Source organism: Gymnoscopelus braueri, assembly GCF_963280865.1.
Source record: "Gymnoscopelus braueri genome assembly, chromosome: 18".
Lineage (NCBI taxonomy): Eukaryota > Metazoa > Chordata > Actinopteri > Myctophiformes > Myctophidae > Gymnoscopelus > Gymnoscopelus braueri.
The window spans coordinates 32383331-32406260 of record NC_137618.1 but is presented as its reverse complement, the minus strand read 5'-3'; the positions used below and the strand labels follow the sequence as shown (position 1 = coordinate 32406260).

At 41.2% G+C, this 22930-nt stretch overlaps 1 protein-coding gene across 1 annotated transcript; it reads right to left on the bottom strand.

The window, feature by feature from the left end:
* Positions 1-7844: 7844 nt before the first annotated feature.
* On the bottom strand, positions 7845-22930 carry rap2aa (RAP2A, member of RAS oncogene family a). The gene is made up of 2 exons (XM_080457070.1): positions 21994-22930; positions 7845-9793 (listed from the first exon to the last, which is right to left on the bottom strand). The coding sequence occupies exons 1-2, from the start codon at positions 22305-22307 to the stop codon at positions 9556-9558; spliced, it is 552 nt and encodes a 183-aa protein (XP_080313196.1). The 5' UTR covers positions 22308-22930; the 3' UTR covers positions 7845-9555.

The following is a 22930-nucleotide window of genomic DNA, read 5'->3' as shown; positions in this document are numbered from 1 at the left end:
GCAGATCTACTACTAGTGAGAGTGTGCGTAATCCAACACTAGGCCTACTGTTTTACAATTAGCCAGAGAGACAGAGAGAGAGAGACACACAGAGAGGCCGTGGCACTGGCACCTATGACGTTTGCATGTGTTCGCACTAAAATCGCATGACGATTTTTGCATCTATGATGCAGGCCGTGTCCACGTTCCGCAGACAGATAAAAGGACAGATGGTGCAGACACACCAAATGAGTTTACAATGCATCTACATGCACTGGACCCCCTACGCTCAGGCCAGAGAGCGATGCTAGATCTAGATGCTGCGTTGCAGTTATGTATATGCCTCCTTGGGCGGTGCTTGGTTTTGTTTTTGCTTTAACTCATGGCGGCCAATTAATACACAATATCATTTTATAGCAAAGCAGTACACTACAGTATGTTATAACGTATGGGGACTGTTTGTAAACCTTGCTGTATCATCATGCACTGTGCGGCTGTGTCGGATCCTCTCCATAGAAAGTTAATTGGATTCATTGACTTGATGTATGTCAACACATCCAGTGTGTGTGCACCATGAAGAGACCAAGGTACTTGGGTGCACCACATACACGCACGCACGCACGCACGCACGCACGCACGCACGCACGCACGCACGCACGCACGCACGCACGCACGCACGCACGCACGCACGCACGCACGCACGCACGCACGCACACACGCACACACACACACACACACACACACACACACACACACACACACACACACACACACACACACACACACACACACACACACACACACACACACACACACACACAGACTGCAGCACCTATGGTGCATGTGCATGCTCACGGGAGAGACGTGCTGTTCAGTTAAAGCCCATGTCTGATTAAGGTGTGACAACATGCCAATGTGACAACATACACTGCACACCCATGACACAGGTCAGGTGCATACATTTGCGTGCACTGGACACAGTGAGACAGAGAGACCCAGTTTGACGTTACTGCATCAGAGAGTGTTTAAGTATTATTAGGCTGTTCCTCGTAACAGAGATTTGCCCTCCACTAAGCCCGCCTTTCTATTTTATCATTATTCCCAATCCCATTCATCACTTTTTTAATACATTTATAAGATTCGACATGTCAACTTATGTAGTTATGAGAAGGTTAACAATAATAATAATAATAATAATAATAATAATAATAATAATAATAATGATAATAATAATAATAATAATAATAATAATAATAATAATAATAATAATAATGATAATAATAATAATAATAATAATAATAATAATAATAATGTATGTTCCAAAACGTAAGTGCTCCCCTTTGAGTCTGCAACATGAGTCAAATCTTCTGCTTAGTCACCATTTCTCTTCCTTTGAATAACAGGCCATTAAAGCCAGAGCTAGACTTTTACATTGCTCTATCCCCCGCTGTTCCTGTCGCTCAGGCTGGAATGAGTGCAGGGCCCCACACCTCCACACTTATTGCTCTGCACTCGAACTCCAGCGTAATTGCCTGTGTTGCTAGGTTAAGCTCACTCAGAAATATCCTGCCCAGTCTGAATTCCATTTGCAAATCCCCATGTTGCTCATATTCTATCACAAGTGCTACTTTGATTAAACTAGATGGGAAGAATCCATTGATCACAGCCAGTGATCAATCGAATCAGATCAAGTGAATCAGAGTGAATGGTTTTGACATAATTTCCAGATATACTGCAAACCATGCCAACACAAAACTATATTGTACATTTATTTTGAATGTATTTGTTTAAGCAGATTCATAATTGGCATTAAAGTGTAATATAGCAATTTCCACATAGATAAAGTAGCAGTAAAAACCTAAATTGTGCTATTGGTAGGCTACAGTATTTGACCCCTATCAGTTCCCAGTGTACCCTACGTCAACTCAAGAAACATGGTAAATCTGAATTCTTAATATTGTAAACCTGTCAGTAGCATTTAGTTACTTTCTCATGTTTATTGTGTGACATGTGCATCTTGGTATCTGATTTTGGATACTTCAGTACTGTCAACAGATGAGATGGTCATATTTGCGATGGAGCAATTAATATCTTGTTATCATTCCGACTTTAGATACTTGATCATGTCTGGCAACACAGACATGTCAAACATCCCTGGAATGTACAGTGCTAGCAGGGGAGATGGGTGGGGAATTGTTACAGCTGATCAAGCAGAGGGCAGGAAACTATTTTGTGAAGAGAGGCCATTTTAGGCATAGCAACGGGAGATGGTCCCTGAAGAGCAGATCGACAACAGATCTCGTGCAGAGACCTCCACCTCCACAGCTAGCAGGGGTGCTGCTGTATCATAAACAGCTTAAATGGAAAAGAGGCCCTGTCAGCGACAAGCTGCTCCTAACTGCTGCTGAGTCTAGACTAGAAAATAGAAACATAAAAATGTATGATTTTGCTTTTTAGAAGGGTTCTTATTTTCTGAGTCAAATAGCATTCAAACATAAAATTCACCATGCTGTGCCTATCAAGACTGATGACTGAAACATAGTAGAAATAGGCCATGTGGAGAAACATAGACTACTGTACAAAGAAGTCACCTGGTTGACACAGTTGCACAAGCAGTATTTAGTTTGATTGATTGATATTTAGTTTAATTCGATACACCTGTTCAGTTGGATCTGCTGGATCTTTTATCTGTGTTTCTCCAAGGCCCAAAAAAATCCAATCTAACCAGAGATCGAAACTTTTCAGTTGAGTGTATTTGCACATACATCAGAAAACAGTGGTCAATGGGCAATGGTGGTTTATCAATATTGTCCTGTCACATCATGTCTCACAAGTACTTGGTTCTCCCCCTCTATTAGCCATCATAAGGCAAATAACAACATGGTTACTGTATCTGCACTCCGATTTAAGCATAAGGGATGACTTCAGTGACATGAAACACTGTATTTGCAAGCTCAGAATGACTTAACATGTTTCTTTCTGTCTTGTAGAACAAAACTACAATTTACTAGATTTGTGTATATGTGTATATTATTAATGACGGGGGAAATTCATCACTTCACCCAGCTGGTGGCTACTCAGATGATGATGAGCACAGCAAGCGGTTAAGGGTTAAGTGTTGCTCAGGGACACTAAGCAACCGAAAAACATACATACAATACAAATTTATGGATAGTATATTGAGATAAACCAGCAGTTTCCAAACCTTGCATTATCTGGGTATTAATACTTCCTTTGCAAATGCTGTGATGAAGAGATGGGTTATTTTGATTTTTAAGTGATTTTTTTTGTGAATCGCTATGACATGTCTGAAATTTCTACTGGCTGCTGTTTGCAAATTCAGAAATCCCTTACGCTGTTACAGTTGCAATTAGACTGTGAAATTGACATGTATATGTGTTTGCATCTGGTTGCAATGACTCCTAGTTATTAGGTACTTGTGATGGTCCTAGCCTAGCCTGAGTGTTCTCTCTTTCTCCCAACCTCCCCCTCACATCGCCATTGTTATATGAAAGGTGTGAGACAGCACAGGGGGACAGCAGTGGAGGATAGTGTAGGAGGTGTGTGTGTGTGGGGGGTTCTGCTGCACGACTGAAATCCATCTGAGGCTTTGTGCGTCCAGTGCCAACATGCTTCACACATCAAGGCTGTGAGTGAACAACATTGCTAGGTTTGATTCCATGAGTGAATGTACACTGTGATTCTTTTGAGAAGCTGTTATCCAACTATTATAATATCACCTTAAGAATATATCAAGGATTTAAGGACTATATGTCTCAGCAGGCTTTGGAAAAACTTGTTCTTGCATTTATTTTGTTCTTGCATTTATTTTAAGTAGCAACTGTAACGGTGTCTTTAGCCTACTTGTCTCCCTAAAACAGCTACAGTTGATTTCCATAAGAATACCAAGAAAGTGGATCATATCACTCCAGTTCTTTAGATCTTTACACTGGCTCGCTGTCTGTCAAAGAATTGATTTAAAAATATTACTGTTGGTTTATAAAACACTGAATCGTTTCGGGTCAAAATATATTTCCGACCTTCTGCTCCGTTATGAACCACCCAGACCCCTCAGGTCATCTGGGACAGGACTGCTTCTATCCCCAGAGTCAAAACCTAACTGGGAGAAGCATCATTCAATTTTTATGCACCACATCTCTGGAATACTCCCGCAGAAAACTGCAGGTCTGCGACAACTCAGAAAAGTTGGAGACTTTGCTGTTTTCTGCTGCCTTTTATTGTGGCCTATGATTCATGTCTTGCACTGCAGCTATATTCTTGTATTTTAGTCTTTATTTTATTTTAGCTTATTTTAATTTTTTATTTTCTGAACTCTTACTTTTTTTAAATGTCCTTTTATAATGTATTCTTTTCATGTTTTTTGTGTGGAAATCACTTTGAATTGCCTTGTTGTTGAAACATGCTATAATAAACTTGCCTTGTTTTCAGATCTAATCCCATTGATGCCTATTGTTCATCTGTGCTCAAAATGTTCTTAAGTACAAACATACTTTCACTTTCTACACATTTCAGCCCAAATGACACTTTAAATGCTCCACTGATCGCTGTGAGGATTAATGCACTTGGCTCCTTTGCGTGGTCTATGCTGTACAATATTGACAAAAACGTACATTGCGATTGCTTTAGCTGAACAACTGTGATGTGACTTAATTTCTTGTTCAGCAAATGTGAAGGAAACAATCACAATGAAAACAAAGGGAAAATGTGAGATGCTAGCGTTAAGGCTTTTCACTCACAAAGATTGTTTGTTTACCAAATTGTAATTTGATTTGCATAGTAGGGATGCTGTAATAGAACATAACACCTTGTTTAGAAGGCATTTTCCCTACAGAAAAAAATGCACCTGATTGTGGTTAGTGAAGCAGTTATTTTTTTGCCTTTTTGTTTTTTTGTTATTCAATTAAATGTGCAGTCCCAGCCTGCATTGGATCCCCCTTCACATGCCCAACTCCCAACAGAGCTCCACTCCTCCTTGGGACAAGCTTCTTTATTATACTTCAATGCCTATACTTTTGCCGTCATACAACGTCGCCTGCTGAAAATAACTGACAAGTGCGTCATGTTACGTTTTTCAGCTAATTCTGGCGAGCAACACTGGTCGTATAACCAAGTCTAAATTAGGCGATAGCACTTTACATGGCCTGCTGTTGCTGCTGTGTGCCAAGAGTAGTTACCCCAGCAACTGAGATTAGAGACTAGGGGTGTCTAGGGGAAGGTGGGGTGTAGGGCCGCTGTACGGCGTGACTAATGCAGCTCTCGCCTTCATGTTGACAATTGACATACTGATGTGGTGGACCTCAGCTGGAACAAACAATGCACAATGTGTCACAGCTGCAGCGCTTGTGCACTACAGCCCCTCTGGCCTACAGTGCAGAGAACAGGTAACCATGAGTCAGCTCCTATTTAATTCATACACCTACGCGCCAGAGCTCAGGAGGTTCTTTTTCTTTCTCATTTCAAGCCTGTCCTCTCCACGGAGGATGCAAACTCTCATTGTGCTGCTTTGCATTCTCTGAAAGTCATTCTTGTGATGACTCTGTGGTAAGGACATGTGGGAGGGAGGAACCAGAGTGCATGGTGACCTTTTCAAACTTGCCAGGAGTGTACAATATTGTCACACACTAGTTCATGCATGACAAACACAAACGGATGTGCTCTCCAGTGTCTAACAATCCATTCTCATTAGACTTTGCATATAATCCGATCCTATTGCATCGCATTGCCTAAATAATCCTCCCATAGACATGAATGATGCTGTTGAATAGCGAGCAATGCCAGAGGTTCCTTGTCTCCTAATGAACCCCGCTGAGACCTCAAGGATCTTTAGGCCCCGCCTGTCCGGTCTCATCTGTCTGGATGAGGCACCTTGACAAGCCTTGACAGCACAAACAGGCTGTATTGGGAGAATGTGGTCCCTGTGCACATACATTCTCAGACAGCCTAAAGAAGCCTGATTCATACTTGATACTGATTTAACTAGCCGATCTACAAGCTCACAATGCATTGTGAGCTTGTAGATGGGCTAGTTTCGACGACAGAGCATAGATTAGGTTTAAGGAGGTGCAGCAGGCAGCAATTGGTGTGCGAAGGTGGATGCTGACAGGTGCCCCAGAGGAGATGCACACAGACACCTCTTTGGATCTATTAGCCAGTGATTCCCCTGATGTGGCACTTGCTCGTCCATCAGTGATTTAACACCATTGCTAAAATTAGCCTGGAGGCGAACCAAGAAGAGACAGGAACCAAGAGGCGGCTTTGATCATTCCTTTCTGGCATTTTCATCTCTCAAGTAAATTTTAGGTTCCTCGTCCTCCCTGGGTACAGTGATCACATGAAAGTCAAAATGAAAAGAGTAGCTGCTACTCTACATCGGTTGAAGCTAGTGGGGATCCAAATAAAGAAAAGAGAATGTTAGCTTTTCATATCACAAAAAAAAGTGTTTCATTGGATATTTGCAATGTCACAACACATCAAACTGTGGCCACAACAATGCAACATCTGTTCATTAGTACTAAATGTAATTCAAAGCTGGGAATCCATTTGCCAGGATCAAACAAGAGAACCTCCATGCATCCCAGCTCAAATTGGCTATCTGCATAGTCGTTGTACAGTATATCTACAATCATAATTTCATCTTAAATAAACAAACAAAACAATTCTCAGTATTCACTGTGTGAGCTGCCCCTAATGGAGGCTGTAGTGCCCCCTGGAGAGAGAAAGGAGAGTGAGAGAGAGATAACATAAGAGTGCAAGAAGTTTTAAAGGTTTTGCCAAGAGAGAAACAGCATTGTTTTTCTCCCTCAGCTTTTAAGTAATCACAAGAATACTTGACAGATATGTGCATACTAAATGACACCAGCATTAGACCTACAGTATGTTTGCTTGTTTAAAACTAGATAACAGGTACTTCTCTACTTAAAAAACATTACAAACTACAGTAAACTTGATTTGGCTCACCCTTCTACATCTTTTCTCTGAGAACCACATTGATGTGCCGATGAGGAGCTTAATGGCTTTATAGCATTTGCGATCAAATTACTGTTGACACTTCTGGTAATTTGCATAACTCATTACCTAGTTGGAAACAAGTAGCTTAACTGGGCCTAATGAATGCATTTTTCCATTACCTAGAAGTACCTAGTGCCAGAGTATTTGTAAAATACAGTCAAAATTACTCTCAGAAATCTGAAACAGTCAAGTGGACTGTTTTATAATCTCATGTAGATGTCATTAAAGCAGTCCATGCACAGTACTGCTCCTGTAGTCAGACCAACGCATATGTTTTTCTAACAGCATAATTTGATAGGACAGGAAATGACATTTTTGTCCCTTTTTAACCACTTAAACACTATGTATGTCATTGTATATCAATAGCGGAAATACTATCTACTAGCTCACAAAGTATGAGCAAGTAGATCTGCTTTTTTTTTCTGGTAATGTTTGACAGATGTTTATCTATGTTTGTCTATTATGATGACATGACCAGAATAGGGAAGTTAGTGTTTATGTGGTTTAAGTCTAAGGACCTGTAAACAGTGTATTTGGGCCCATAACTGAACAGGCTAGAAGTAAATGTGGTTAGAAAAAACCTATACATATTCCAAGACCAGTACCCAACAACAAAGATATCAATCTATATCTGTGTACCACTCAATGGGGACATACACAAATTTATATTATTCATGAAGGTACAATACAAACAACCAGGACAAGCGTGATATAAAATCATTAATTTCCTTCTAAAATAGTCTCCCAGTGTCCCAGCGACATTTTGAAACAAACCTGTTACCTGCCCTTTGAAGTCAATCCACTCACTTCAGAGAAATGTTGTCACTTAAGCTTGGTAGTCTCAGTCTAGTGTTGAACACACTTTTATTGTTTAGGTGTCAAATGAAACAGTGTCACCATTCATTTAGGGAAGGGAATAAAGAGTAAATGGTCACATAAAAAAATAGAAAATCAACAATGAAAATGGTAACACGGGGGAAAGTCTGGTTCCCGTGGCAATATAGATGTACAGTTGAGAACAGTGTCCAGATCCAGACGTGAATGTATTTGCTTTGCACATTTCCACAGCCTATATTAATCTCAAACAATAAAAGTCCTTTTTTGTTTACTAGCCATGCATACAGTTGACAATTCCACGTGTTGAGTCAGTGTCTTCAAAGGAGCTGGCACTTTCAATACAAAATATTTACACTACCAATAATTATTCTCATTATTTTTCGCCATAATCATTATTATTTCGTTTATAATGAATCTGAATACTCTGAATACATAAACAATGGGAATAGGGATGTTTGAAAATCTCAACACCCAGTTAAAACTTTTGATAGTGGCGGAGAACAGAAATGGAAATCATTTATGACAAATGTTGGCGTCTTCACTTGAAATGTCATCCATTCCTGAAGAGAAGATTTTTTTTAAGAGATCGTTAGTGGAGATATTAATACTCAGAGATGGGCTCATTGTCCCCTCTGGATAAAGCAGATACAATGTACAGTAATCTGCTGTTAGAGGCCCCCCTCCCCCACAAATAAAAAAAATAAATAAAAAAGAACAAGCAACAAACAAACTAAAATATCACAATATGTGAGAGACTCTGCTATGCTTACTATTGGATCTCCAAAATGACAAAATTGGAAAAGAGATGACACCTCTAGTTTGCACCAGATGTTTCAAGAAAGACACTGACTTTTACACCATTTTCATTCCATTCCCTTAAACCAATACTAATTAAAAAATAAATGGAGGCGCTTTCAAGTCACCTCTTTGGTTCTGTCTGTGATAAGTACTGTATGTAAAAATAATAATAACAAATTGGCCAACCAATTAAAAAAACTAACAAAAGGTAAGCTTAGAGAAAAATAAACTGTACACCCTAATCAATTACTCATCAATGTTTAAAACAAGTAGCTCTTAGGTCTGTGTGTACAGTGGCTTTTTGGCTGCATGGTAACAGAAACAATGCCGTGAGCACTCCAGCTAGATATACTGTGTTTAAAACTGGGTCATGAAAACAGAACAAAACAACAGAAGGATAATTTTAACAAAATCCTTTACCAAAGCAGCTTGCACAACAACTGTCCTAGAGAATACAAAACCTGATTAAGTAACTCTACGCTGTTGATGAATCAAGATCTTTTTTTTGTTTAGTTTAGTTTTTGTATCAACCCAGAAGATTTAAAAAAAAAATGCACCAAAACAACAGAAACCAGAGAGTAACATAAGGCGAGTGCACTTTGTTTTTTATTTGTCCAGCGTTTGTCAATTTCTCTTGCGGCAAATTCCTTGCATTCCTCATTCAATTCTATTAATTACTGACATGTCATTATTATTATTATGCCATGACTGATTTTATGCACCAAAGAGTGAGTGTTAAAATCCAACTAGTTCAACCACGAGTTTTTGTTCAGTTGGTGTGTTTGTTTGTGTACACATGTGAAGGTGTGTATGTGTGTGTTTGTGTCTAGGAGTATATTTCTCTGTTGAAGTCGGAACAACTTCCTCTAAGTAGACTTCCTGCCTGATCTGCTCCTTGAAGGGCCCTGTGGGCTATTGTATATTGCAAGAGGAGCAGCAGGGGTCATCCTTGTCTGGCTGTGCGGCGTAGTCCATCTGCCGTACGATCTCGGCGAACAGTTCATCTACCATGGTTTTGCTCTTGGCCGAAGTCTCCATGAAGGGGCAGCCCCACTCCTCGGCCAGTGCCTGGCCCTCGCTGGCAGACACCTCCCTCTCGCTCTCCAGGTCCACCTTGTTTCCCACGAGGATCACTGGGACCTTCTCGTATCTGACACAGACACCCAGGCAGACACACAGAGAGAGAGAGAGAGAGAGAGAGAGAGAGAGAGAGAGAGAGAGAGAGACATCACATGAGTAAAGTGAGATAAACAGAAATGTCTACTCTTAACCACTTAAACCCTCTAGTCTTGGTGAAACGGACCCGAGTTGCAACTGTAGTTGGACTGCCTCCCCCCCCCGTCCCCGTCTACACCGATATCTCTTCGCCAAAAATAGCTGATCTACAAGCTTGTAGATCTGATATTTTGGGTGAGTGTTCCCCCCAGTTCAAATGGTTAAGGAGGAAAACGGTGATCATTATGCTTTCACTCTAGGGGTGCAACAGATCGGACTTTTTGGGGTTATCCTTTTAGCTCAAGTGTATGACTGGACCCGACTGTACTGTGTGCATTTCTGTCTAATAAAGTATTCAATCAATAAAAAATATATAGATTTTAATGAAATAATATATTTTCTAAAATAGTGTTTAATAGCAGATCTACAAGCTCACAATGCATCGCATTCTAAAGTGCTTCTCAATTATTTGGTTAATTGAAAAAGTAATCTGTAGAATAATCACTAAGACGACGAATGGATAGTTGCAGCCATATTTCACTCTGCTTGTAGTGACACACGTACTCCTCATCCATCTTTCTACATGTACTGCTACAAGACAGTTTCTCTGGCACTGAAAGACAATCAATTAACCATGCAAAAAGAGCCTATAGTAGTTATCCAATGTTTGCGGGGTCGCTTGGAAGAGTAGACCACTCTCTCCATGTGCTAGACCAGTGGTTCTCCAACGTTTTTATGCCAAGGACCCCCAAATTGATATGTATTTGGCCGCGGACTCCCCCCCATCTGAAATAGTTTTGTGCCAGGGACCCCCAGAAGCAAAGATTTGAGTTAAAAATGTTCGCTTTAAAAAAACATATATATTCAAAGACATGCACACACTTTCAAGATTTTTCAAAAATAGCAGATCTACAAGCTCATGTGCCGCACTATGAGCTTGTATATCTGCTATTTTTGAATAGCCAAAGCCCAGTGGTTAAAATGATTGTGCCACTATGTTAACTAATTTCGCTGGGGACCCCCTGGTACCACCCCCAAGGACCACTGGTGGTCCCCAGACCACTGGTTGAGAACCACATGTGCTAGCCTATATTCTCATGACACGATGATGAGTTACACGTCTGAAGCCTGACCCAGCAGTCAACAGGAAATGGGCGACATAGCCCCAACTCCCCTGGGGGCAGGAAGTGGCCATAATCCTGTGAGCTTTTGAACTCTCTGCCATGTTACTTGAGCAGTGCATGCCACCGTGGAACTGGGCTACTTACTGGAGAGCCAGTAAAGACACACATTATGTAGGTTACTGCTGTGGTTCTCAAAGTGGGGTCCGGGGACCGCCCGTGGGTCCTTGAGGGGGTTCCAGGGGGTCCACAGACAAATTAATAGTTAGGAACCAAATGTACCCTTATGTGTCTGTAACTCTGTCCAATTATACACTCTCAGAGTTACATTAACACTGACGATGATGATACTACAGTACACAACTACAGTGTAGATTGGGACCCCCAAGAAATTAAAATGGTTTAGTCCCTGGCATATCTTTTCAAATGGGGGGTCCACGGTCTGTGCTTCTGAAGAGGCCAGGATTATTCCCACAAACTCTTTTGCTGATATTCGGTACATCGGTACCATAGAATACTAAGGAAACACTGTGGGGCCTTTCACCTTAATTATGTTTAACATAAAAAGAGATAACACAAGAAAAGATCAAGCACAACTTGTGCAAAGCTCCTTCAAAGCTATTGCAGCCAATTTGAACCAGCAACAAACACGCATACCAGGATTAAGAGCAACATCACAGATGAGAGAGAAATCATGCACACAGACACCTTTCATCATCGTTAAGAGTTTTCAAATGTTGGCCTCGCTCTATGAAATATTCATGCTCCTACATTATTTATGTTGTTTATTTGACTTAAACACACCCACTGTCTTTCATGACCACTCTGGTAACAGGTACACAAGGAAACAAGTAGTGGAGAGATGGAGGGAACGCAGAATAAGAGACCGCAATGCTCTCCTATACACTAAGGAGGCCTGAGCATCTCACAGGAGCCACATGCTGCAGGTTCCCGCTGCCAAATAAGCTTTAACTTGCTGAGAATGAGCCGACTTTGATCTACCCATGAATACATTGTCTACAGTGAACTTTAATCTCCTGTTCTCAGGATCTGTTCAACAGCAGCCAAAGACAACACGACCAGGTTCTAAAGGGCAGATTTCACAGTTCTCTGTGTGCTACCAAAAGCGACGAGGAGTTGATCAGCTGCATATGGGCAACTTGTAGAGTATGATGGACTACAGTGAGTGAACGTACTGTATGCATCTCCCTTTTGTCCAGCAGTGCACCAACATATTATGGAAAATAAACTTTCAAGTCCATGATGTTTTTCTTGCTTTTTTTTTGTTCAAAAAGATTCCTTTTTGTTTAGTTTTCTGCTTTATTTTGACAGCGACGGTGAGGTAAAGAGAGGAAAGGTGGCATGATACACAGCAAACAGTCTGGCCGGCAAGGAGTCAAACTGGCGACACGCAGAAGAAGGCATTTTGCGGGCATTTGGTATGCGGCTGCGCCATTCAGCTATTGCGGTTAAGGCAAAATATACAATAAAATAACATTTGGCTTTTAGGCTTCGTAAACAAAACTTGCACAGGGCAGATGTGATATTTTATTTGTATGACAATTAATCGTCAAGTAAAATCTCATGATCGCGACAGCCCTAGTCTCTGCTCTGATTGAAGCGGTCGCTGGGCCTGATCTGTTGCTTGCAAGCCTGAAGCTCACGCTGTCATCAGTTCACAGGTTGCCTCATCCAAGCTTCCATTAAAGGAGTAGTTCACCCCCAAAATGACTTTTTTTCTATTGATTACTCACCCCATGGAGCCTTGAATTCATGGATTTATTTTTGTTTTTGTCGCATTCCTTCCTTTATTATTTAATTATAATTAATTTAGCCCCATTGATTCCGGTAGGAGACACAAATGCATTTGTGTCTCCTACCGGAATCAATGGGGACAAATTTATTATAATCAAATTATTGTCTTAGGAATGCCACAAAAACAAAAATAAATCCATGAAATCAAGGCTTCATGGGGTGTGTAATTGTCATTTTTTGGGTGAACTCCTCCTTTAACCTGTCCTGACCCTCTACTGTGCACTCATATAAAAAGGCATGTTCCACAGAAACAGCATTCTATTGAGAGTTTTACACATGAGCGTATGTGAGAGGCTGACAAATGCATAGCACAGCTCTTCGCTCCTGAAATAGGTGGAAATAGAATTTGTTGCTGTGTTGGGTAGAAACCTTGTTTCTGCCCAAACAAAATGTCCAAAACCGTTACTTAATGGAAATGGAAAAAAAAGAACCTGTGTTCCAATGTATTTATGATTTAGTCACAAGCTATTGTTAATACTTTTCACTTTTAAAATATTCATAAAACCCACAGACAGACTCAACCATATTCACTATACAAATCTTTCCAAATTAGCAGATCTACAAGCTCACAACGCAGCACAAATCACAATAGGACAGGTTGTGAGCTTGCAGATTGGCTATTTTCTGTACTTTTCTGCGACACTCTTGCACGACGAAGTAAGGCATTCATTTACAAAACAAAACATTAAAAGTTGAAATATGGAGATACAAGGTTTCTGGCCGATAGCGTAAAGATGGTAGGCCTACTTGCTATTTTCCATGAAGGATTCTTTATGATTTACGACCCTGGGCGCTCAAGTGGGAACTGACTTCTGATCTGCCAATGAGCACGTTGCACGGCTGAGCTGATCTCTCCTGTGCCGTTGTTATAGCTGCAGTGCCAACATCGCAGAGCTCTGGAATCAAACGCATTCCTCCCTGTGATCTGCACCAGACTGAAGAAATTGACCTTCATGATGTGTGTTATGCTCACTGGGAGAGCAAAATCATATCGGAACATAATTTATGCTCCCTTTTCAAAGATTACATTTGACACCCAAGCTACATACAGTTTCAATATCTCACTCCAGCCTCATCACAGGGAAGTGGGCTGTGGGCAGCACAAAGAAAAACACTTGTCATTGGCACCAAGGGGGAGGAGTTCTATAAATAGCCATAATAACAGAGGGGAAACCTGCAAACCCAGGAGGTGTGAGGGCGGCTGCCACGGATACAAAAACTCCCAGGGATTCAGCATGGTGGCGACGTGGGTGGGGTATTGCCCACTCTGTGTCTGCGCCCGGAACCAAACACTGGATAACGCCAGGATGGATCACATAAAACACTTACAGGGGCAGAGGGCAGCTGCGTCTGTGTGACCCCAACTTCAATGGCAGTCCCGGGCAACTGCAGAAGTTTGAGAATAAGAAACAGCAATGCAAACGAGGCAGGCACAGAAGTTCACATGCACAGAACCTGTGCCATGTGCTACTGTCTGTAGCCTAAAGCTTGAGAGTCTGACTATGCATTTGTACTGAGACACTCGCACAGCAAAAACTCCCACCCCGGTTCCCCCAGACATAGCTTATCTATAATGCATGATGCATCAACTGATATAGACCTAGCCAGGGCAGGGTGTGACCGGTCCTGGTGGTCCCAAAGTCTCTGGGTTGGCTCTGGCCCACATAAAGTACCATACCGGAAGTCTGGCAGATTTAGCCCACTGTCTATGTCTCACAGTATACTTGACATTTACGACTGTTCCAAAGCATACCGTGGTTTGTTTAATTTTCAAAGATATGACAGGATATAACAATCACTTGCAGAGACTTATTGTAAAAAATAAAGCCATTAACAGGAAACGGTCTACGGCTTAAGCTGTGAATAGGCAATGAAATATTTATGCTGCATTGCAAGTATGGTGCTTAAGGAGAGGGATGTGCTTTATGCTGCCCAGAACTGTGGCTTTCCTGGTGCTATTCTCTCAGTCTACCCAGCAGGCCAAGGTGTGCTGAATACTCAGCTTGTGGACAAAGCCGAGTCATTTGACAGCGTTTGGCTGAGTAAGGGAGGTGCAATAAGCTCCTCATTTACAGTAAAGGTCTAGACTCTAGATTTACCCATTTACTTAACTGTAGATTTACAAGGAGCCATGGCTCCTCAATGCAGCAAGGCCATAGAGCCAGGCAGTGGCATATAAAAAAGACAACTTCAAGAGAATTAATGATTTAACAAAACAACAGCTGGGATAGTACTCCAGGCTCCTTCCAAAAGTCTCATGTGGATCCCCTCAAGGTAGCAAAAGGAAACTCTTTCTTCCCGTTTCCTTCAAAGCTCTTGATACTATTCTCAGATGATGACGGGTTTCCAAAACTGCACAAGATCCAAGCGGTGAGGATATGTGGCAGTGTTACAAGCTGCATACTGCAGGCTTCTCACTCCAGGACGAGATACGCTTGCTACGCTCCCCATAGCCACCGTACTCTCTCATAGCCTGTACTGGGTAATTACACTTTCAAAGACAAATTCCCAGTCTTACAAATTACATGTGCGGGAATCTGAAATGCAAAGTGACACTACCGTATCTGGAAGGGAAAGGAGAAGCAAAGAAGCTATAGTTAGCAGAGTCTAATTTATGGGTTTTGTAAATAGATGGCCATAGTGGAACTGCCTGTCAGTCCGCCTCTTGCTTCTCTCCCTCTCCTGATTCCTGGGTCTACTTGAAAGTGACAGTCACACTACATGAAGCATAATGACTTTACCATTATGATAATGGTGGAGAACAGAAGGCCAAATAGCCATGGATCACTACAGATGAGGATGGGCTGTTGATATTATAAATACTCAGTGTAGCACAATTTAGCTTTGTGTTTAGTTACCAATTAAGAATGTTTGGCAGTCAGCTCTGAACAATTACAATTCTTTTTTGGATGTCTTTTTCCCCCAAAAGCATTTATGCCTTAGAAAACAAGAACAAGCTATAAAAGATATTTGTTCTCAGGCTGCTTGTTCCGTTGCGGTTTTCATAATTGCCTGTTGTTTTCTCCACCTCATCATTATCCATGGCAACAGTACAAAAGTCTTATGAATGATAATAGTTCTCTCTAATAATAGTTGAATGATATATTGCCACGATCTTCCATGCGCTGGTTGATCATAACACAGAATGTGCCATTATTATCCACTCTGTCTTACCCTAGCTTTGTGGTATACTGTAGGCTAAAGCAGACAGTGCTCAGACAATGGTCAAATAGACATGGCTGTTTTGCAGAGACAATGGACCTCTTGCAACGACATTGTAATTCAACAACTATACAAACATGCATAATATTGAATCATAGATTGGCTGTGCCTCAAGAGATTCTTCTCCACTTGGATGAATTCCGTAACAGTACTCAACATTGGACTTTGGTCTTGCACTTTTCATCGGCTTTCACAATAAACCAAGACACAGATGAAGGGGGGTTTTTCCCCCCGGAGTGCTGCAATAAGGAGAATGAGACCACTGACACATTTATTTAATGACCCTGGATCCTTTCGACCAGCTGGCACATGAACAAGTTCTGTAATGATGACTCCATCATTGAAAGCCCTGCAGCACTGTCTGCAATGCTGAGGTAAGTAGTAGATGTATATAGTTAACTAGGAGTGGTTTAATTAAAATGCACTGCGTCCAATAGCCTAATGAGATGTTTTGGAGTGTGAAATAACAAAAAGCCGTATGCCAGGGGTGACTAAAGGAAATGTTATCGTTGTAGCCAATTTGAAATATTATATTTGTGAGTGTTGAGTGATCAATTGGCCATTTATATGGTCAACTAAGCAGGACAAATACAACAATTATCCTTTTAAAACTATATGCTTTGTTTACTTCCATTAAATACATCATGGTTGTCGAGTGGTAGCATGGAGTGCAAATCTTGAAACATCAAACAAAATAACGAGAGAACTTCACCGTATCAGGGCTACGTAGAGAGAGGGACTGTTTAAGTGGCTTGGACCGCCACAGCAAACCCCTCAGAATGCGTCACCTGGGTGTATAGCTAACTGTTGCTGAAGTGTGCGGCGATGAGGTTCCCAGCGGTCGTGTTACAGGGCCTTTGTGCTAATGCCTGCCTGTGCCACTAACAGTAGACACTGATAGGTGGTGACAGCGCTCAGAGTGAGAGCACCCCTGACCTGGGAGGGTGGCATGTGACCACCGCTGGGTCACCAGGGTGGGGCAATGAGGAGAGTGGGGTTGGGTGGGGGCGGAATTAAGTGAGCAGAGTCAACTCGACTACACAACCCGAACCCTCCAGTCCTGAGCAGCCGGGGACTGAGTGTGTACATGCAGTGAAGGCACACATGCATTGCTTCGTTTTCAACATTGCTACAGAATTCCTCCACGCTCCATTATTAGCAGATCTGTTATAACCACTTGTGGAAATGATAACCTGATCATTTGGCTGTACAGAGCAATCAGAGCAACATAATAAAGTCATAATGTATAACATTAATCTAAAAGGCCACTCCGCCTATTTTTAACCCAAATCCCATCCTTGTGAAGTTGAGGACATGCAGTGTTTCTTGTGTTTTTGTATTTTGAATTGGAACACTGTCACAGTGGGTTTTCGACGCCGGGCATGAGCCATTGATGCATCTGAGAGGTAAACTGGAACCGGAAGATCCATAGAAAGCATTGCAGTCAATGAGAGCCAGCTGGACCAGCTTATGAACAAACTATATTGAATGATTGCGACCTTTGTCATATAATCGGTTCAGGAATATAAAAGAAGACATATCACACAATGTTTTCTGATCACTTGTTTTTCGATGTGCACACTATGTTATTATTTTTAGGGTATCTACACAGTGCCTGCTATCGTTTCTGGCTCGTACTGTATATATAGCAAGTATTGGTTGACAGGCTGTCAATGATTGACAGTCTCGCAATAACATCCCATACTTACTGCACATTCAGAAATATACTCTTTATATATGCTCTTTAGATACCTCAATAAAATGATAGTCTGCACATTAAAAAGCAACACAGCAGAAAACAATGTGTGATATGTCTTCTTTTATTTTCCTTTATTGTCCTTGTGTTTATTCATAAGCGGGTCCACCTGTCTCTCATTGACCTCAATGCATTCCATCAAACTTCCGGTTCCAGTTTGCCTCCCAGTGCAACCAATCGGCCGGCTGGATTTCCTGGAGATTTACTTCAGCCTCTACCAGCATCCACAGTGAAAGCCACTGTGACACTCACTCAATAACTTTAGACAAGAAGACATCCAACAGCACAAATATTTGCAGACACAATACAAATGACTATTTACTTAATACAGGTTATAACAAATGCATGATGAACTAAAGAAATACCAAACTACAGCTAAACTAACACCAAAAAACACCTCCAACCACACTTCTCTAGTTTCCCTGACCATTTGGTACATTGACAGTCTTAACAACGTGAATAAGATCAGTTGGGAGTCCTGTGACTGCATTCAAAACTCCATGATCACATGCCTCCCGGAAGTAGACCTAACAGGGAGTGTGATTGGTAGGATTCCCCAAAATAAAAGCACAACATAACCCAAAATAACTTTCTACATGAGACTATATTGTCCAACGTTAAATAGTCAATATGCATGTGTCTACTTTCACCTTAATGGGGGAGCTATGAGATTAAAAAATATAAATAAATAAATTCATACATTTTTGGTACATTACACTTCAGGTGCCTACTTCAGACACTTGCAATTACAAAATATTGTTTAATTGTGCTTAGAAAAGTTGTCCAAAACACATTTATGTGGAATGGTTATTGTTAAAAGTATACCAGAAAAAGATTATATATATAAAAAAAAATATATTTAACTGAAAACAGTATGACTTAGATAAGATATTGCCATGCATATGTATTGGTAAACAGACTGTCTCCTAGATGTTTGAGGAAATATTTATGTATTTATTTACCAGAGACACATTAATCAACATTTCAGTTTTCACATCCATGTAAATGAGCCAGATTGAGCAAAGAGCAAATTTTCATCTGCAGTCCCTCCCTGAGCAGGATGTTAAAAGTGATGATATAACTATCAATACAAAACAGACATAATACACAATACAAGTGAAAATAGTACAGGAGACAGAACAATTACGGTATAATATGAAAGGCTACAACACCGATGATACGTCTCAGGTGCATCCATGTGATGTTTTTCTTTATGAAAGATGACACCAGTGACAAATTGAGCTGATAATTACCCATGATTACAATTTGGTTTGCTTTAAGCCATCAGTTAAGGTTAAATTTGAAAGTCAAATAATTGGTGGTCTCTCTTAATTCGGTAGGAAGACTATGCCAGTGATGGGAGACTAACAGTGAAGACCAAACGTACTATATGTGAGTGACATGGACGTTCATTGTGTATACTACTATAAAGACAGGTTTATACTTAGTTGCACGCCGGTGTCGCACCCCAAAAATACTGATCTACAAGCTTACATCGCGTTGCAATGTGACACAAGCATTTGCCTTGCATATTTGTGGTCTTCCTTGACATTCTGCAAACAGAAAATAAAGGCTCCACCATATTTGAATCGATACTGGGGGAAATGTCTTTCTTTCAGCAATTCTATTTATTGCTTAAAAACAGCTTTTTCTGAAGTTTGCAGATATTGAGCAAGAAATTGTGCATTATAATGTAGCTAACACAAACACTAGATACAACACAGGTGTCAAATTGCTGTGTTAGAAACAGCCACAACAACAAAGTTGGGCAGAATTCTTAAAGCGACTGGTTTTAAAATCTGCCCATTACTCGTCACAGCGTTGTGGAGCTGCATACAATCTACATCCAACTCTGAAGAAGGGAAATACTGCATTTATGATTTCAAAATACACATTTTCATGATGTTTAAACTGAATGAAAAGAGCATCTGCACACTCAGTCAGATGATGATCTGTGCACATTTCTTTTACTCCTGCACCTCAGCTAGGTAAGTCTGATACCAGGTGAGCAGGGTATTTTTCTCTTCATGATGATGTTTAGACCAGCGGTTAGGTGCATGCTTATAAATAGTATTACACGGTTTACAAGCAGGGCTAACATAAATGGGCGGTTCTGAATAAGGTCTTACCATACCTGCCCATTATACTGCAGTCAGGCTGTAAGAATTGCAAGGTTTTCCTGAGATATTTAAAAGAACTGCTCTATGTTGTAGTACTAATGGTGATTAATATAGTCACTGGTGATGGTTTCTCAGACCCCCAGTCTGAGGTATCCTTTGCTCAACCTTTAACATGTAAATGTTTGCTAGTGTAAATACTAAGTCATAAAGTCATAAAAACATAGCTAATCTTCTACACTGTAAACAAACTTTCAGTGAAGGACTGTACACTGGATACAAGTCATAATTATCATCCACAACACAATCAACTGGGTATATATATATTGGACAATTTGAATAGGCTCATGGTGAAGTGCTACTCTAGCGATTGTTTGGTTTTAGAAAAAGCATCCTGTGACTTTTGGGAATAATATAAGATAACAGGAATTTCAGGAATCCCTCTGGGTATTAGGCTATGTTTGAAACACAGCTGGGCCACACCTGATATGTGGTATGCTTATGCGCACACTTGAACATGTAGCACACACACACACACACACACACACACACACACACACACACACACACACACACACTTTTGGTGCTCATCTACCTTTTGTCTATGCTTATATGGGAGAAAAAACATGTTGACCTCATTCTTTCATCCAGTCATGGATTTATGTGAATGTTTATAACGGCCATTTGGGCAATCCTGCATTTAATTGACCCACAAACAAATAAGTCAAAACATCATAATAATAATAATTGACTTTTTGTATTTAACCCATAATATACAGTATATTACTATATACAGTGTGTGTAGTTATTAAAAAAAAAGCATACACACACACACCACAGGAAAATAAAATAATCACCCCAAGTGATGAACAGCATTTGTATAGAACTCAGCGTTTATCCTGCTGTATGAAGATCCTCAGTGACAGCTTCCACAGAGGATGGAATCATGTCTCTCTAGAAGTTTACACTGACTGTACATCCATCCACTGAGGCAGATTCTCTGACACCCTAGAGGGCCTAGACTGCATGATTCATTCACTGACACAGGCCAGTGCATGCCATCTCTCCAGTACACTCTGCAGGATCCCATGCACAAAAACGATGCTTGTCATGTATGTCAGTAGAATCCATCCCCCATAATTAAACTACCAGCGTAAATACATTTTTGTCTATGCTGTTATATTGGGGCAGTGATTCTTCATGCCACGTTCGGTTTATTTTAACTGTTAATCAGTTAATATTAACTGTATGGGATTTAGCCCTGAGCTAGGAATACTAATAACATGACAGAACATTCAAACACCCTCAGTTAACCTCTGTATCAATCAGCATCCCCCACTGGTGATGACCTCACCACTAGATCATGTGTGGCGGTTCATACTATCTCATGGCTGGGTCCTGGTTGGGTTGCTCGCTCTTGTCTTTCCAAACAGCTTGCGTTTGTTAATTAAAAACTCTTTCTGCAGAAACTGGCCACACAAGTGGTGTGCTTTTTCCAAATGTTGTGACTTCAAGCCCCTATTGCTTTAGTTGTGTGTCTGGGGGTCTCTCTGCAGAGAGACCCTGTTGCTCTGAAGCTTGAGTATTCTGACTGACTTGTTTCACAGAGGTTGCAGCATCCAGCACAGTCAGTGGACATTCTGTGCAACAAACAGCAGCATGGAAGACAGACAATATCTGCCATGTCATGACAACAGAGCTGACTGGCCCTGAGTTTGTTGATGGTGCAGGTGAGATCTTGTTAAGAGCAGGAGAGGGGACATTTAGAATGGCCTTGTTGGGAAATGGCACTTGAATGGAACTACTGCCTTGGACCAACAAAGACATCTTTAAAAACAGAGAAGACAATCATTTAAGACCAGAAAATGATGAAAAAATGTGAGCCAGGTGTACAAACACAGAACAGACATGTGGTGTGTACTGTAGTCTGCCCCTTAAGGAGAATACAGTACAATATCCAATAAGGCCAGGCCTATATAGGCCCATCCTGAAACCACAGGGCCTGCAGGCCAACGTATGTCAGGAAATAGTGCATTTACATCCATACTGAACCAACCGCGATATTTGGACATAAATTCTTTCGCATGCAAGGATGGGTACCAACCTTTTCACTCTGATGATTTGATCCCTCATCGGCTTGATGTCTTGGAAGCTCTGCTGGTTGACAAGGCTGTAGACCAGTATGAATCCTTGGCCGTTCTTGATGTAAAGGTCCCGCATGGAGGCGAACTGTTCGGTGCCGGCAGTGTCCAGGATCTCCAGAACCGAGGGCGAGGAATCCACCTCGATCTCCTTGCGGTAGAAATCCTCTATGGTGGGGTCGTACTTCTCGATGAACGTCCCGGTGACGAACTGCACGGTGAGGGCGGATTTCCCGACCCCGCCGCTGCCCAGGACCACCACTTTATACTCGCGCATCGCTCCCTCTTGTTAATTGATCAAATCAAGAGATTCGTCGAAAGGTTTCATCAATCTCCGCGCGACATCGAAACGAGCTAGAATATCCTCGCGCACAAACTAGTACATTTCACCATTCGTGTCTCATTTTGAACGGCTGTCAATAAATACAGTCTTTGCTCAGCTATGGCAGAGCAGCACAAAGACTCGGTGCCCTGAGATGAATTTCATTGTAGAAATTCCTCCACGCAGCAGGTTCAGGCATTGATAAAACTAGACATGCATCCGAGAACGAGCTGCAATTTCAAAATTTTCTATTTCACATAGCAAAGGCATACAAATAAAAAAAATCGCCCAATGATGATGGGGACGTGCGGGTTTTCATCTCCTTCTATGCATCATAAAAACACAAACTTGCTCCATCGGAGACATTGGGGGGGGAAAACTGGGCATAAAACCCTCTAGAACGGAGTGTGAGGCTTAGGCTACCCGAGGAGAGATGGCTCAAATAAGACTATATCGATAGTTAATAAAAACAACTTTCGTCTCTTTGTTTCTTTTCCACCATCATCTCTTGGCAAGTCTCCGTTTCTCATTCGCTCGCCGATACAAGCCGAGACGCCATACATACTCTCTCTCGGGCG

Coding starts and splice junctions, on each gene's coding strand:
- rap2aa (XM_080457070.1), bottom strand. CDS start 22,307: ATGCGCGAGTATAAAGTGGTGGTCCTGGGCAGCGGCGGGGTCGGGAAA. Junction 9,794..21,993: donor CAAATCATCAGAGTGAAAAG/GTTGGTACCCAT, acceptor TGTCTGTGTCAG/ATACGAGAAGGTCCCAGTGA.